The sequence below is a fragment of the Chaetura pelagica genome, unplaced genomic scaffold, assembly GCF_000747805.2.
Source record: "Chaetura pelagica isolate M959 unplaced genomic scaffold, ChaPel_1.0 scaffold207, whole genome shotgun sequence".
NCBI lineage: Eukaryota > Metazoa > Chordata > Aves > Apodiformes > Apodidae > Chaetura > Chaetura pelagica.
In genome coordinates, this window is record NW_009953929.1 from 3,722,926 (window position 1) to 3,738,663 (window position 15,738).

A 15,738-nucleotide genomic window follows, 5' to 3' on the forward strand; every position below is an offset into this window, starting at 1 on the left:
GGTGCGGCGAGGGCCTAGGGACCCTGATGTGGCCGGGAAGCCTCTCTTGCTCCGAGGGGCTCTTCGAGTGGGCGGACGAGCAGAAACTCCCCTCCCGTCCGGAGCTCGGGGATGGGAGTCTGTTTGTCAAGCAGAAATTGCGAAATTATTGATGTGCAGGAAGTTAGTGGTGGAGGGCTGTTCTGGAAACGGCCATTAATGCTTCTGTTTCTTTGTGTAGCGTGTGTGCGACCGAGAGGGAGGCAGAAAGAGAGGCTGGTGACTTTATTTTGGTGGTTAGGAAGTGCTGACTAAAAATACCTATACGTTCAGTAACGTGGGAAACCAAAGGATGGGCCGGGGAGGAGGGGCTGGGGAGGGAAAGCAGATAGAGTGTGGTGCGGCTCGGGAGGACTTCAAAGCGAGGAGGAGAAACAGGATGTACAGCGGCTTCCTGGAGGGGTATCAGAGTACATTCATACCATTCAGATGCAGCCCAGCGATTTCCTTTCTCACGGAGTCGATCGACTTTTTTGAGAATGAAGCGAAACAAGTTGAATTGGCGCTGAACTGGGCACGTTGCTGGGATTGAGAAGCGGCTGTGGAAATCTGGTGAAGGATTAGGTTTGGTGGAGGGATGGAGTCGTGTTGACTTGAATATCATCATGCAATACAGAGTTGAATGAATCTTCAGTAAGTAGAAGACTAGGTCATGAAAACGGGAGACTGCCTGAAGTGTAGCTGAGATGGGCTTGCTCCAGTCTGTTAGCCATGGCCAGCCACTGCCTGTTGAGTAGGCAAGGTTGAACACACTCCCTGACATCCTGTGTTACCACAGAAATAATACGTCAGCTTGCTCAAACCAACAGAATACTGTTAGTTTGGGGGCTAAGGCATTAATTAGTGAAGCTGGTTTGCTTATTGATGCCACTCTGCTCCCTCACTTTTAGCATAAGGTTTTTGTCAACATTTTGCAATACTTGAACCTGATAAAAATTTTCCCTTAAGCATTAAAAGGCAAAAAGCAAAATGTCTTCAGACTTATGTTGAAGCTAGCTTTATTTATGTGTTCTGGATTCAGCTTGCAGTTGTATAATAATTTGGAATGTTTAATTACCTGGCAAACGAATGGTAAACTGAGGACTGTGACCTGCTTCCTAGGGAATACATAAAAAGTTGGTTGGCAAAGATGAACATGTAAGGACTGTAGGAGCCCATTTGGAAAATGAGTGGAAGTAATAGCTGCAATAAAAGGTTTGTCTTGAAACAGTGTGAAAATAACTTTGTCAACCTACTTGTTTCTTCAAACAAAACAAAAATACTGTTTTAAAAAAACCCATATGCATTAAGTATGATGTAGAAGCTTGCAATCTCCTCTGATCCCTGGGTTCTCTTTTGGCTTTTTTGCACAGCACTCACTTGTTTATTGTAACTTCTTTCTAGTATTGTAATAATGTATTTTTTAGGGGAAAATCGTCTGAATGCACAATAATAAACAAATGTTATAATGTAATCCCCCTTGATCTGGAGGGATTAGCAGTAGTAAACCTCACTTTGGGAAGTTTGTGTTCATGGTCTGTAGTAATTCCTTGAAACATGCTTTTTAGAAGTAGAGTACACTTTGGTGCCTAAGCTTTGTTGGTGTTTAAATTGCTACTAGACGTGACAGTGATTCAATTTCTCTGTGTTGCATGAGAGAGTGTGTGGTAGTTTTAAAGATGTAATGTCAGTTCTGTGTAACTCTGCATGCATAGAAAACACCATCTGCACTGACTTATAGTGTTGTTTTACAGTAACAGCTAAAGTTAGAGATGTTATACAAATCATCACAACAGATCTAGAGTTGAAGTATCTACTTAAAGGTGACTTAAGTAGCTATTATGCACATAGCAGTGAAAAAATGGAATAGGAACACGTTTGTAGTCCCTGGTGCTCTCTTTTTGTGTGTCATAGTAGGGACAAAAGTGCTTTACAAAGGTACATCAATGTAATATATTTTTAGGCATATCCTGTAGTGTGATGTTAAAAGTTGTGTAACGAGCTTGTGTTCTCATGTTATGACAGACAGGAGTATGTTTTAAGGTGATCTTAGTGGCTTTGATTTTTTTAGGTGTTTACTGAAACCTGTTTTAGTGAAGCACTGAGGAAATGTCTCTTAATTGTCATCTCCCAGAGCTCATTTGACAACACTCAGGACACATTCTTTTTCAGACTTCTTAGATCCTGGATGTAAACACAGTGTATTTATCCTGGATTATGCTGTTCTGTGAAGTGAATTCTTTGGAGTTTGTGTGCATAGGTGTCTTCTGAATTTGTATATTCTGGGTCTCTGTCAGAGAATATACACTATTTGCACACCTTGACTTGGTAGAGGATATTGTGAACAGCATTTATCTATCCCAACTTCTTTTGCCTAGTTTCTGATGCACTGTTAACAGTGAACAAGCTTTAACTTAGTTTTTATGTAGTGTCTATGTCTAACAAATTATTCTTAGAACAAGGAAATTTTGACAGAACTATTTACATTTGGTAGGATGCTCCATTACTGTTATTACTAACTCATAGCATTAAAGTTAGAGGGGAGTTTGAATTTATTAAATGTTGTACACCTGAATCCTGTTGCTCTAACACTTGAGTTTTTATTAGCATCGTAGCTTTTACCTTTTGCTTAGGTTTGATCTAATATTTTGAAGCAAGTTTTTACTAGGTATTTGTATAGGGAAACTAAACAATACTTTCTTAATATTTTAAAATCCAGGCCAGTATGGATAATTGGCCGAAATGTGACTTTTTCTTTTTTTAATTACTACTGTTATTTTTTGCTGTTCTCCCAAAATAGCTGAGTGGCAAGAAAGAAAGTAAAAAAGTCAGGTAACTAGTAGCAATTTTGAGCTTCTGTCTTTTCAAAATAAAAATATTGGTGTTTATTATTTTGGTCATACATTTCATCATTTCTATATAGAATTAGGCTACTAAATGTAGCATGAAGTAGCTGAGTGGCAAGAAAGAAAGTTAATTTAAAAAGTCAAAGTTCCACAGTTAGATCTAAAATTGATTTAATTTCTGTCTTCCCAAAACAACTTAATTCGGTGTTTCTGACTAACCATTCACACTACCTGCACTTGCTAAACAAACTATTGGAAAATAGCTGGTGTACGTTTCCTCAGTATACTTCTCTCTCTTCTTACCTTTTTTCTTTTGCATCCTTTGGACAGTGAAATGTGTGCAGTTTTCAGAATTCAGAATTGCATACTTGATGAATGCACTGAAAATCAGAACATTCAAGCAGATATCTGGTGGTGTTCATACTTTATTTTTATGCAACCATCAAAGCCTTAGGTTTTTGAGGAAAAAGCAAGATTTGGCAGTGTGATCAGATGCTTGTGTGCTTTTTTCCTTTTTTTTTTTTTAAAATAGCTTGGAAGAGTTGGATTGCTATATGGCTGAAAAGTCTCCTTCCCACAGTCACAAATTTCAAGAGGTGTTTGGAAAGATGTGAAATCTCATGCACTGTACCTCACCTGACAAGTGCTCTGAGGTTATTTTTAACTCAGAACTGAGAATCATGCCCCCTTCGTCCCAAAAACACCATTAAATTTTTCTGTGCCTTAAAGCTTAACACTTGGACTGCAAAATAAATAATTTTATCTCTTTGATAAATATAAGCATTTATTTCTTTTGTTTTCTTGGGTACAAAGTTTCTTTTAATATTGCAGGACTGCAGTCTAGAAGGCATAAAAATGATGAATTATACGGAAATACTTAATTTGTGCTCTTAAGAAAAGATGAAAGTATAAGAATTGTAATTTTCTTTCAAAGTCCACTGTACACTGTCTTTGCAGTGCTGATTAAGTAATGTTGCATTGTAAATATGTTATGCAAAAATAGAATGGTGAAGCTACAGAGTACTAAGACTAGATGATCTCTAGAGATCCCTTCCAACTGACAATTCCGTGAAAAAGATTATTATATTTTTGTCAGGAAGAACTGACACATACAGTTCATGCTAATTACAAGCTAAAGCATCAGATACTCTGGGTATCACTAGCCTCATTATTATTTATATTTTCTTTCATTTGTTTTATTAAAATTGTGGGGTTTTTTAAGGCAAATTTCAGTTGTTGATGCTTTTCTTGGTTCTTCTGCAATATATTGCAATATATTACTTAAACTGACGTGAGTCTTTTTGCAGTCTAATAGCATTAGAAACTGGTTCTGCTCATGTCTCTAAATCTGTCAACATCATGTGATATTTAAAAATAATATGGACACTTCCTCCTCTCCCACAACCAAGGTGATAAAAAGCTATTGATTCTTCTGAGAGAACAAATTTTAGCTGTGGTAAAGTGTCTGTGCTTTCCATCAAAGTACATATCCCTAACTTGGAAAACAGCATGAAGTTCAGTCTCTGTTCCTGTATTAATGTATTTAACAAAAACAAAGGCAGAGGGGGTGGGGGAGGAAAAAAGTTCTGATTTTACAGGTTAACAGCATAGACAGTAGAGCTTACTACACTGTCCTTTGGATCTGCAGTTTTTAAAAAAATAACATATGTATGACACTTCAAATCTGGTTTCAAGGTGTGGTCTATGAAAGTGGAGGTGGTGTGTTATTGAGACTTGATAAGTAATTCAAGCTCAATACTTTAATGTAGTTTTCATCCTATTACTTTTTAATACCTTATATAAGTTTAGATAATGTTGATTCCACATTTCACTGGGAGAGGCATTTCCAGTAGCAGGTAAGGATAGATGCTACTGTAAATGGTCCTGGTTAAGTCCTGAATGCAGAGTGCAGTTCTGGTTGCCCATGTCTAAGAATTAAAGTGGAACAGAGGCAGAGTATCTGCTCACTGATTAGGAGCCTCTTACTAGACACTAGCAGAAGAGAGTGTCTGTCTTTTAACAGAATAAAAGCTGAAAGGGGTTTGTTTACTGTCTTCAAAAGGATTCAGAAGGGGAGGAGACATGGGGGTAGGAGGGAGTAACTGTTTAAGATAAAGGACAAAATTGCTGTAAATAAATGTAGATCAACATTCAGGTTTTGGAGGGCCGTTCCAAGGGGAACATTGGAAGCTGGTTGGTTTTAGCTGCAATTATTTCTAAGTAACTGTTTCTGAGAAGTGTTTTCTGTTACTGCAGTGGCCTAGACTCAGTACCCACCAAATTGTTGTATTCCTGTGTTAACATTATCCTGTTTCAATAGAAACTTTTCTGTTTGTATTTATATCCATGTAGCATTAATCAGTGGGTGATTTTCCCCCCTTCTACTAGACTAGGCAGTTAGGAAAAAATACTCGTTGGTGAACTTATGAAAATACATCAGTAAACTTAGCTGTTCATTGTGGAAAATGAAATAAAGATTTAATGGGTATGTTCTAATTAATCAGCTTCCTTTAGCCAAAATATTTGCAGAGAAAATACCAAGTGAATAATAGCTCAGCCAGATCATGTCTTGGTCTTATGACCTAATGCAGTATCACCTCAGGCTGCAAGCTTCTCAGATTTAGCAAATGACACAGGGTCAAGCCCAAGATGAGACCTCTCAAGGGAAAGTGCAGGTGCTGCAGGAAGTGGTGGTGTTTGTGAGTCAGTCTGCTGTCCTCTTCCTGTTGGCACTCATTCCACCTGAAGCTGGATGTAGCAATATTTGTATACTATTGGATCTTATGCGTTGAAGATTAATATGGAAATGTATGCTTACTGAATGGATGTAAATTTTGGACACATGACAGCTGCAAAATTTGTGCATCTACTGTTTTGTGGGTTTTTTCCCCTTAATATTTACAGTATTTTTTTTTTTATTTACAGATGATGCCAAACACTTAGTACCCAACAAAATGAGAGACTTTTTCTGTACCATAAACTTGGACCAAGAAGAAGTTTTTCGTACACAGGTAGTTGAAAAATCTTTAAGGTAAGCTTGATTTTTAAATTGAAATAAGCTAGACTGCTTCAGTTCAGGATGAAAGCAAGATACCTATCAATGTGTATGCTCTTTGCTCTTTAAAATGAGAGCTGACTTGTGGCAACTACTCAGAAATGCTACAGCAATGTATACATTGTGAGAGTAGTTGCAAGAAAATTGAGGCTTCTAAGAATTTTTACAGTTTTTTTTTTTATTTACAGATGATGCCAAACACTTAGTACCCAACAAAATGAGAGACTTTTTCTGTACCATAAACTTGGACCAAGAAGAAGTTTTTCGTACACAGGTAGTTGAAAAATCTTTAAGGTAAGCTTGATTTTTAAATTGAAATAAGCTAGACTGCTTCAGTTCAGGATGAAAGCAAGATACCTATCAATGTGTATGCTCTTTGCTCTTTAAAATGAGAGCTGACTTGTGGCAACTACTCAGAAATGCTACAGCAATGTATACATTGTGAGAGTAGTTGCAAGAAAATTGAGGCTTCTAAGTGCATTGCTGGTTACAATGAAACATGATGAAACATACTGGACTGTTACTTGATTCGGTTCCATTGGGCAGCATAAGCTGCTTTTTCTTACAGGTTGTTTTCAAGGGCAAGAAATGTGCTTGATACTTGCTCTCCATGTAATTCCCAACTTCCAACATGCAATTGGTTTGTGTTGGTGATACTCTGCTTTTAGTGTCTGTCTTGTAAAACCTGCTTCTAGAATGAAGGAGCCAGAACTTTTCCATATATAAGAGTTCTGTGTACTGTGGGATGTCCCCCTGAATAGGCCTCATTCTCCTGAAGTTTCTTGTTCTGGGATCGATAATCTGTTCTCATACAAATGGCTTGTTTTGCCTCCCTGTGCAGTGCTTAGCTGTAGATTTTGTTACTGTCTTAGAGACTTAAAAACAAACAAACAAAAAAGACATGATAGCATAGCTGCAGTAGTGAAGGCACTTTGTCTCCAAACTCTTAGGTTCACTGGTCGCCCATACTGAAGCATCCCTGCAGCTGCATATTTCAGAATTTCTTAGTGACAGTTTGTTATTTGCAGAAAACATTACACCTTCCTTGTGAATCTCAGAAAGCCTGTTCAAACTCTAGAAATTTTTCCTAATTCTTGTTGCTTCCAGTGGTTTTAGTGTCAGTTCTTTGAGCTGTGTCTCTAGGTGTTTCCAGGTGAGGCACAGCATACTGCTCATATGGCAAATTGAAACAGAGATTTTTACTTTTTCAAAACATCATTTTAAAGTCTTCTTATGCTTTTGCATGAAAACCAAACACCACATACATGCAATCAAGAACAAGTACTTTGCTTGCCCTCCTGGTCTGTAACCGCTGTAGTCAGATCCAGAAAATCTGCAGAATTTAACTGGCTACAATTGAGGTTGATTACCAAAACAAACTCAACTGAGTAATCCTTCAGAAAGGAAGGTTAAAGAGACTGTATTGATAAAGCAGAAACTTAAAATTGTTCCTCCAGATAGACCGTAGTTTGGTGGGTTAAAGGGTAAAAAAGGCTGGGGTCTCTGATTTTTGACATGTTAGTAATAGAAACTAGAAATTACTGATATGTTTAGAAGCAAGACTTGTTACATTTAATGTTTATGTAGCAATTTTTAATATATTCTGTTTAAGAACTGCTACATTTCCAGTGGCTACATAAGGAACTCCTTCATCCTCTGAATTATGGCTGCATTGTTAGATTCACAGCATGAGTAAGGTTCCATACAAGCTGATGAAATGTAGTAAAGTTAAGTCGTCCTGTATTAGCAGTGACCAGAGTTGGATGCTTACCCTTGATTACTAGTGTGTGTGCAGTTACAAAGACTGACACTTACTCCAGAAACTAATTATACCACCTTGTTGCTTATTACGGTATTAAGCTAGAATACCGTACTAACCTGGAGGTACTGGAAGGGAAGATGAAAGCTCTGATCTCTTATTAGTGTCAAAACTATAAAGTGCTTTTTAGTAAGGTGTAGTGCAGTGTAATTGTACTCATAAATACAACTTTGAATTTAATTGTTTTGTTTTATATTATTTTCTTGTTTTTTCTTAAACATGTAATTCACAGTCTGTTTTTGTCACTGTATTCTGGGTTGCAAATTTATACTAGCTATAATCTAAACTGTATTCTATGAATATCCTCTAGTTAAATGTCTATGGAAGTAATTATCCTTAGAATTAAAATGATCTTTGACTACAGTGATTGAAAACTAATTAAGAAATGTGTTTTTAAAATGTACAAATAGGTCTGGGCTTCCACCGGTACTGGGACTGTTGTTAGAGTGCAGATGTGTATCAAATTACTTCAAAATTATAAAAGCATGATTTAATACTGAAGTGAAAGAATGGCATTTTGACTAATAACTCAAATATTTCCTGACATGGTGTGGGATTTCTGTAGGTTCTGAAGGATCAAGTGTTTTTTCCTTAGAAAGTTCAGATAGCATCTGTGAGCCTCCTCAAGTATTTATGGTCAAGGATGAGGAATTGGGGAGGGAAGAGGTTGTGGTATGTGTGTTGCATTTTTTAATTTAAGCTCAATTCAGTTATTATTTTTATTTTTTTTTCAGACTGAATTTTATGTGAAAGCAAGGTTGTAGCAAAAATATATTCTCTTATTGATGTAACTGTAGCTTTTATCAAATAACAGATCTAGAGGCATTGGTGGATTTCCATCATAGAACTGACAGTTTATTGTGACAAGGAACGGAATAGCAGAAGAGTAACGTCTCACATTTAATCTCCTGTATTACTGTAATCCAGTTCTTCCTGTATGACAGTCTGGTCTTCCTTTGAATTAGCTCTGTGTTCTACTTTTCTATCCGTCTCAGTCTTTAAACTTCTTGCATCAAAGTCACAAATTAAAGTACTAAACTGACTGAGTCCCTGAAGAACAGGTTGAGTAAGTTCTCCATTTTAATTATTCCTGATTGGTATAGCCTATTGTACCCCTTCAGACAGTTTGGTATCCACCTAAGAATTTCTTTAATTATCTGTTGAATTGTCTACCACAAATTTTCTCTCTGTGCCTCAGACTTTGCTAGAGAATAATCAACAACCGATTCATAAGGCAGTGATGTTAATCTAGGTAAGGAAAAATGTATCAGCATGAATAAAACCATGCATTACCTGCTATTTATGCACATACTACTGACCTGATTTTTCTTGCCAAATCTGAAACTTCATATAATGTTGAGGCCAAAATAATGGTTTAGTGGCTGATCATTCTTTGTGCAAGAGTGGAGAGGAAATGTAGTTGTGAAGTTTGCTCTCTTTAGCCATAGGATATAGCTGCTAAATAGGGTTTTTTTAAGTTTCTGCTAGTAGTCTTTGTCCCACGCTAATTATCTGATTATAATTAGATGCAGAGTTACATATACCCAGCAAGAACAGAGACTTAACACTTAGTGATAGGTGGTTGTTGATGTATGTTGTAGTCTGGTGTTCTTCGGGTGTCCAACCGAAGCAGAGTTAGTGGCAGTTTCCCTTGATCCAGTGCCAGTTCACCTACTGTTCGCTCTCTGCTGTAATATTTCTTTGTACTGGTGCAACTGCTTGTGTAGCTATGAGAGGAGCCATATAATGGAATTGACCCAAGTTTAAAATAAGCCTTTGTTTCATCTTTTTTTGTTTGAGTTACTGTGTCAATACAATTAGAATGAGCAGCAAAGGTAATAAGGCAATCGAGGCTGCTTACGGCTGCCCTGCTGCTAAAGGTAATGCTGATTAATTTATACCTTGACCAGAGAAGCTCCAGCCCCTGAAATCAAAGCTGAATTTGGTGGCTTTGAAATTAGAAAAAAAAAAAAAAAAAAGAGGGGGGGTGGAGGGAGGGGCAGGCAGCAGAGCTGAAAAACCACAAGCAAATTTTTCAACTGAGAATTCTTAAATTAATTCTTGGTGTAGTGCAAAGGCTAACACTGATTTGTCTACTTTGAAGCCTGTGGTAAAAGGTCTGCATTTGAACAAAGGGAACATTTTCACTTGTGAAATTCTTCATAAATAATTCCTGCAGTTAAAGCTCTTGTTTCTAAAAATTAGTTCTATAAATTTGGAATATTAAATTTTTCACCTGTGTTCTTTCCTACTTTTTAAGTTACTTACCAGCTCTTATGTTTAACTTATTTCATGAATCATTAGTCCTTAAGCATTTGGTGTTTTTTCTATGATTATTTTGGAGGGAAGACAGTAGAGATGGTATCTGATTTTTCCTGGTATCCTTTTGTGTATGTAGTGACACTAACTGACTGTTCCTAACGTAGATGTATTTATATTAGTTTAATGAAGTATTGTAACAATACAGTGTTAGAAAGGTATTTTACTGGGAAACAGAAAAAACCCACACCAACCACTTTGTTTCTGGGTTTGGTGTAATTGTCATTGGAATACTTACCTGTAAAAATAAAGCAGAAGCTTAAAATAGTTTCATGAAGCTGCACACCTTTCCTTGGTGATGCTAACAGATTGAAGTGGAAAGTATTTAAAGTCTGTAAGAATCTGGTAGTTCTGAAATTTTCGGAATTCACAACTTGCAGTGACAAATAATATTGTGGTTTTGTTCAGTCTTGAAATAAGACATTCTGACTGCTGGCTGTAGTTACACCAATCAGTACTCTGAGTTTAATGGACGTATAAATTCCTGGAGTGAAGATACCAACATGTTGTGTGAAACATGTCTGTAACATAGAGGAACCCAGAGTCATTTTATGTAGACTGCAAATGACAGTTGAATAGGATGAACTTTAAACATTTTATTGGACTATCTTAGGTGGATAAATGTGGCGACCATTTCAGTATGTAGGACAATATGTGTATCTGAGATTAACGTTGCTCTTTTTCACTGCTCTGTGACACTAACTCTGTGATACAGTTGCTGATGCTTATGGCTTCTTTTTACAGGTCTGAATCTTGGAACATAAAATCTGACACAACAGTTAGAACTATACCCAGCTAGTGAAACAGTTAATAAGTAGTGTTTTCATGTAATTTAATCACATACAGAATGAAAAAGGAGAAACGCGAAACTTGTATCTCAGGAAGTTGGTTGGGTTGCGTAGAGAACCAACTAGAATAATTTAAAGACAGAAAAATAGACTTGAAATTGCAGGGAAAACAGCACTTTTCATCTGTATGCTCTGATTATTATTTTATCTTTTCAGCATGTCTAAAGCATTCCCATGAAGTTTTAGCTTACAGTGATATTGTATGTTCTTGTAATGAAATAGCTGTGGGTGGCTTTGATAAGCGAGTTAAAGGCCAAAATCTAACTGCAGTAAAAAGTAGCATTGTAGTGTTTGTCTTCTGTATAAAGTACATAAGTATTTTTCTATTTTAACTTGCAGTCTTTTTTTTTAGCCCTTATTTTGGGGAAGAGTTTTACTTTGAGATTCCAAGAACGTTCCAGTGGTTGTCCTTCTACATTTATGATAAAAGTGTTTTACAAAAAGACCTGCGTATAGGTAAGTTCTGGGATACCATCTTCATCTTGCATAACATTTTGTTGTTTTCAGTATCATCATCTGTGGTGTTAAGGATATAATTATTAGTGTTGCATTTTTCAAAACACACTGTATAGTACACTTAAATGAAATATTCCTGTGAAGTTTGAAAAACGATTTTGTTTCCTTGCTTCATTCTGTTAAAATATCTTTATTTTTTGGCTAATCTGACATTTTATAGTCTTATCGTCTCAATTTTTTTTTTTTATTCTATATGGTTTTTACCCACTTCTGTTTTATAGGAATATTTGAATAATTGTCACTACTTGTAGGTCTTTAAAGAATGAATCGCGGAGTAATTCCACAATTATTGCAGTTGTGGAATAAATCTTAAAGCTATTTGTAGATAATTTTTTTCCCTGTCCATGCAACCTGTAACTTAGTGACTTAGAAGTTGCTGCAAAATGCTTAATGTAGCTTATGTGAAAAATTACAGGGAGTGAGTTTATTTTTTTCTGCTGCATATAATGGCTCTGTTGCAGCTGCTGTTTGGGTATAGTTGCTGTAAACCTCCAGCAGTCTGCTCTGGAAGTAGGCTTCATGTTACTTGAATTGGGGAAGGAAGTAATTTGCACCAGGATGCCAGATAATTTGGTATAATGACAGCTTTCCAAACAGCAGTCAGAAGAGCAAAAGGTGTCTGCCTTCAGTTTACTATTTAAACACTCTTCCAACACTGTTACTGTTCTCTCAAATCTTTATTTCCTGCCACAAATGTTTCTTGTTTTACCTAATCTTGTTATTAGTGACATGTAAGATAATATGTTGTAGTTAGCTTACTTTGCCTTTATATCAAGTATTTTTCTTATTACTGATGCTTCATGTTCCTTGTTTCCATAAGCTTTTCATACAGTATCATGAGTTTAAACAAAAATCAATCTGTTTAAATATTTGTCTTATTCAGATGAAAGCTATTTATATATACCTCTCTTTGTCCCCCTCCCTCAGGAAAGGTGTCAATCAAAAAAGAAGATTTATGCAACTACACAGGAAAAGAAAACTGGTTTATGCTTCAACCTGTTGATTCTAATTCAGAGGTTCAGGTAACTATTAATGTGTACATTTACATTTATGAAATTAAGTACACCTAAGTGTATGTAAGACGAGAAGTTCATACTGAGCTGTGGCAGATAGTGGTAAGCATTTGCTTAATTCTTGTGAGACATTTGTGTCTTTCAGCTTAATTAGAGTAATGCTTATTGTACATTAAACCAGCTGTATTGTACCTTGATACCTAAAACTGGCAGAAGAAGCAACCATTTGGGAAATGTCTTAACAGTATTTTGATGACTAAAATTTTTGGTGCAAGAGGAGATATGTACTTGAGACGGGTGAATGATTTTTTTTTAAAGTCAGTTTTGGTGTTATCTGAAGTGGTCAGTCTTCAAAAATGGAGGCACTTGTACTGTGTTCATTTATCTTATTTTGAAATATTATCTGCATTCCCTATGAAGTAACTTACACTTCAGAGTTGTGTTTTGGTCTGTGGTTCAAAAAAAGTAGTGCATAAACATGAGATGGCTCTAGAAGCTGTAGCAAGTCTTTTTTGGTGTGAGTCAAAAACTGAACAGTATTCTTGAGAATCTGTCTTGTTGCTGTGATAACCAGACTTGTAACTTTTTTTTTTTAAATTTATCTGAGGGCAAAAGTGTTGGACTTTTTATTTTTCTGTTAGCTTGGAAGTCCCACTGGATAGGAACAATCCTGTCAACTTTACAAAGAGGTGCACAAAATAGTAAAAAAAAAGCAGTAGCTTTATTTCCCAGGAGTAGTCACCTATGAGCCTTAAATTTAGCATGCAGTTGTTGGGTGTGCAGGAGGGCATGTGCCTTCTTTACATGAAGAAAGATTTTCAAAAGGTCTGAATATAATTTTCTTCTATCTGTTAGAATAGTTCAGCTGGAAGGGACTTATAGGTTGTCTCATCCCAGTGCTAGTTGTATAATTCTTCCAACTCCTCCATCTGATCATTCTGAATATTCTAGAAGTCCTTTCCAAATATAAACTGAAGCGCAGTTTCTATTTTGACTGAAGTGTTGTCATGTGTGCTATGTTTTTCCTAAGTCATAAAAATGTATTAAATGAAAGATTAATCATTGGCTCATACAGGCCAACTTTGGTATAACAAGCAGCCTGAACATAAGGTACATTAGCGATGAAGGTGCATATTGTGGTATACAGCTTGTAAATGTACAAAATCCATAACAAGCCATAAGTGCTTTGGTACTTGCTGTCATCTTCATTACTAATAAGCATACCTTGAATTAATTTTTTTCTTTACGGTTCATCAGTTCTTACAGTGTATACTGGAAATTGTCAACTTTGCCTTGGTAGGACAAATGAAAGCAAGACTGGAAGACATTTGAGTTTGTTGACAACTATGACAGTTTCTAAAAAGGCTTAGAAGTGTATTAGAAGTAACATTTTGTCTCTTCTGGGATTACAAGTAATAAAAGTTGTGGATTTTTACAAAATAAAACTGAAATTAACAGACTGGTCATTTTCTAAAACCACCTTGCTCATAATAAACGTAGGACTTTTGTAGGGTCCTTCCTAATGCAGAAGCTGTCATCTTCTATTCTGGTTCCACAGCTCTGTGCTTATACAGGTAATGTGGAGGTGATTGGAAGTTCAGCAGAGTAAAAGCACTGTGCTTGAGTTACTCTTAAGTTTTTAGTGAAAGAAAAGTGAGGGTATTTATTCCCTTTCAAGTGTGTGTGGGGTGAGCATGGCCTCTCTCCAGCCATTGAAAGGGTGTAAAAATTACTTTCATTTGTAGAAAGCACCTGCTTAGTGTTTTGATCTTAGCTGGGTTTTTTTGTTTGCTGCTGGTAACAATATTATGAATGGGTATTCATCTTGTTTTCTTAAAACTTATTCCTTTGTCCACTCTTCTTGAAAAATACACATGAATGTGGGAATATTAACCAAATAAAGAAGCATTTGGAAAGTTGACTGGAACAGACCATACTTAATAGCAGCTGGTGCAAACGTTAATGCTTTTTTAAAATCTTCATGTTTTCTAAAATGCCAGTTGCCTCAGCAAGTGTTCTCAGAATTGCTTGGCTCTGTTTTTTTTGGTCCTTAGATCTTCATCTAGTTGGTTTGAAATTAGGTCGTATTGTTAAATGTGCACTTAATCTTTGTTATTCATAGCAAGAAACATTTTGTCCAAGTTTGATTTGTACTTGCAAAATACACTGATATGGTCAAAATCTTTCATGTGCTTCTAAGGTTTTTGAAGGTAACTTTAACATTCACTGTTTCTTAAAGTTTATGCGATTTATAACTCTTGAAGTAATGTGTTAATAAATTCCCCTGATGTTCATGTAGAATGTGTAAATTTGGAAAAGGAGACTGGGGAGAAAAGCCAGCTTCTAGATTCTTAGTGGCTCAGATCTGTAATCTATGAAAGAAGAAAGGTCTGAGTAAAATAAACCTCACAGTTATCTGAGTTGAACAGCTATTCCTAGTTCTACAGAACTGTCTTTTCATAGTGCTAGGAGCTCAGTGTAGTAGACAGCAAGATACACGTTTCAGAAATGTAGTATGTGTTTGCTGTAATTCAGAATGGGAGAGCTGGAAAAAGCCAACAAAAGTTCATAGAACCTTTATCTGGTATGTAGGGATGTTTTTATTGTAAGCACATGGAGTTAGCGAGCCTTACTAAATGTGGGTATATGATGTAATTTAGAGCCCCACTTTTAATTTCCGTATGCTACAGGGGCTTTAGTTTACTGGAGATGCTTCTGAGTGGACAACCTAGGTTATTTTAGTGTTTTTTTCTTTTTTGCATATTTTTTTTTTTTTCATCTACTTAGATGTTGACATAGTGTGGATGGCATAAAGATGATCTTTCTTACAAATTCAGTAGTTCAGCTATGATGTTCATTCAGTTGAGTCACAGGAAGTGGAAGGAAGTTCCAGAGAAGTACTGTAATGTAGAGTATCTGATGTTGAGGAGGACCTGTAAAAATAAGTTTCTAACTCTGTTTAAGCCCCACAACCACCCTCAATAACTTTCCCAAGCATAGACTAGCCTTAGGATGAAACAGTATTAATCTCCTATGAATTTAAAGGAGAGAAGGTTTTATGAAAAAAACTAACACTTATAAGAGGTTAATTCGTGGTACACTTGGAACATCAATGGAGCACTGCGTCTGGAATGTGGGCACTGTGTGTGAGCACCTGTTGGCATAAATCTTTTAAAATCAGTTGCTACCCCAGTTTCCACTTAAGAGCTGAAAAAACCCCTAGAAAACTAGTATTTATTATGGATACTTGTAATATTTCATAATGTAGAAATAATAAAAATATCAAAACTGTGGGGAGGAAAAC

The 15,738-nt window shown here is 36.2% G+C and overlaps 1 protein-coding gene across 1 annotated transcript in view; it reads left to right on the top strand.

The window, feature by feature from the left end:
- The first annotated feature begins 6,113 nt into the window (after positions 1–6,113).
- The window catches only part of RASA2 (RAS p21 protein activator 2), a 38,821-nt gene continuing 29,196 nt past the window's right edge, over positions 6,114–15,738 (top strand). Inside the window, exons 1-3 of the mRNA XM_010001640.1 lie at positions 6,114–6,213; positions 11,258–11,361; positions 12,349–12,443. Coding sequence (XP_009999942.1) covers positions 6,137–6,213; positions 11,258–11,361; positions 12,349–12,443 — 276 coding nt within the window. The 5' untranslated portion in view covers positions 6,114–6,136. The remainder of the gene's footprint in view (positions 6,214–11,257; positions 11,362–12,348; positions 12,444–15,738) is intronic.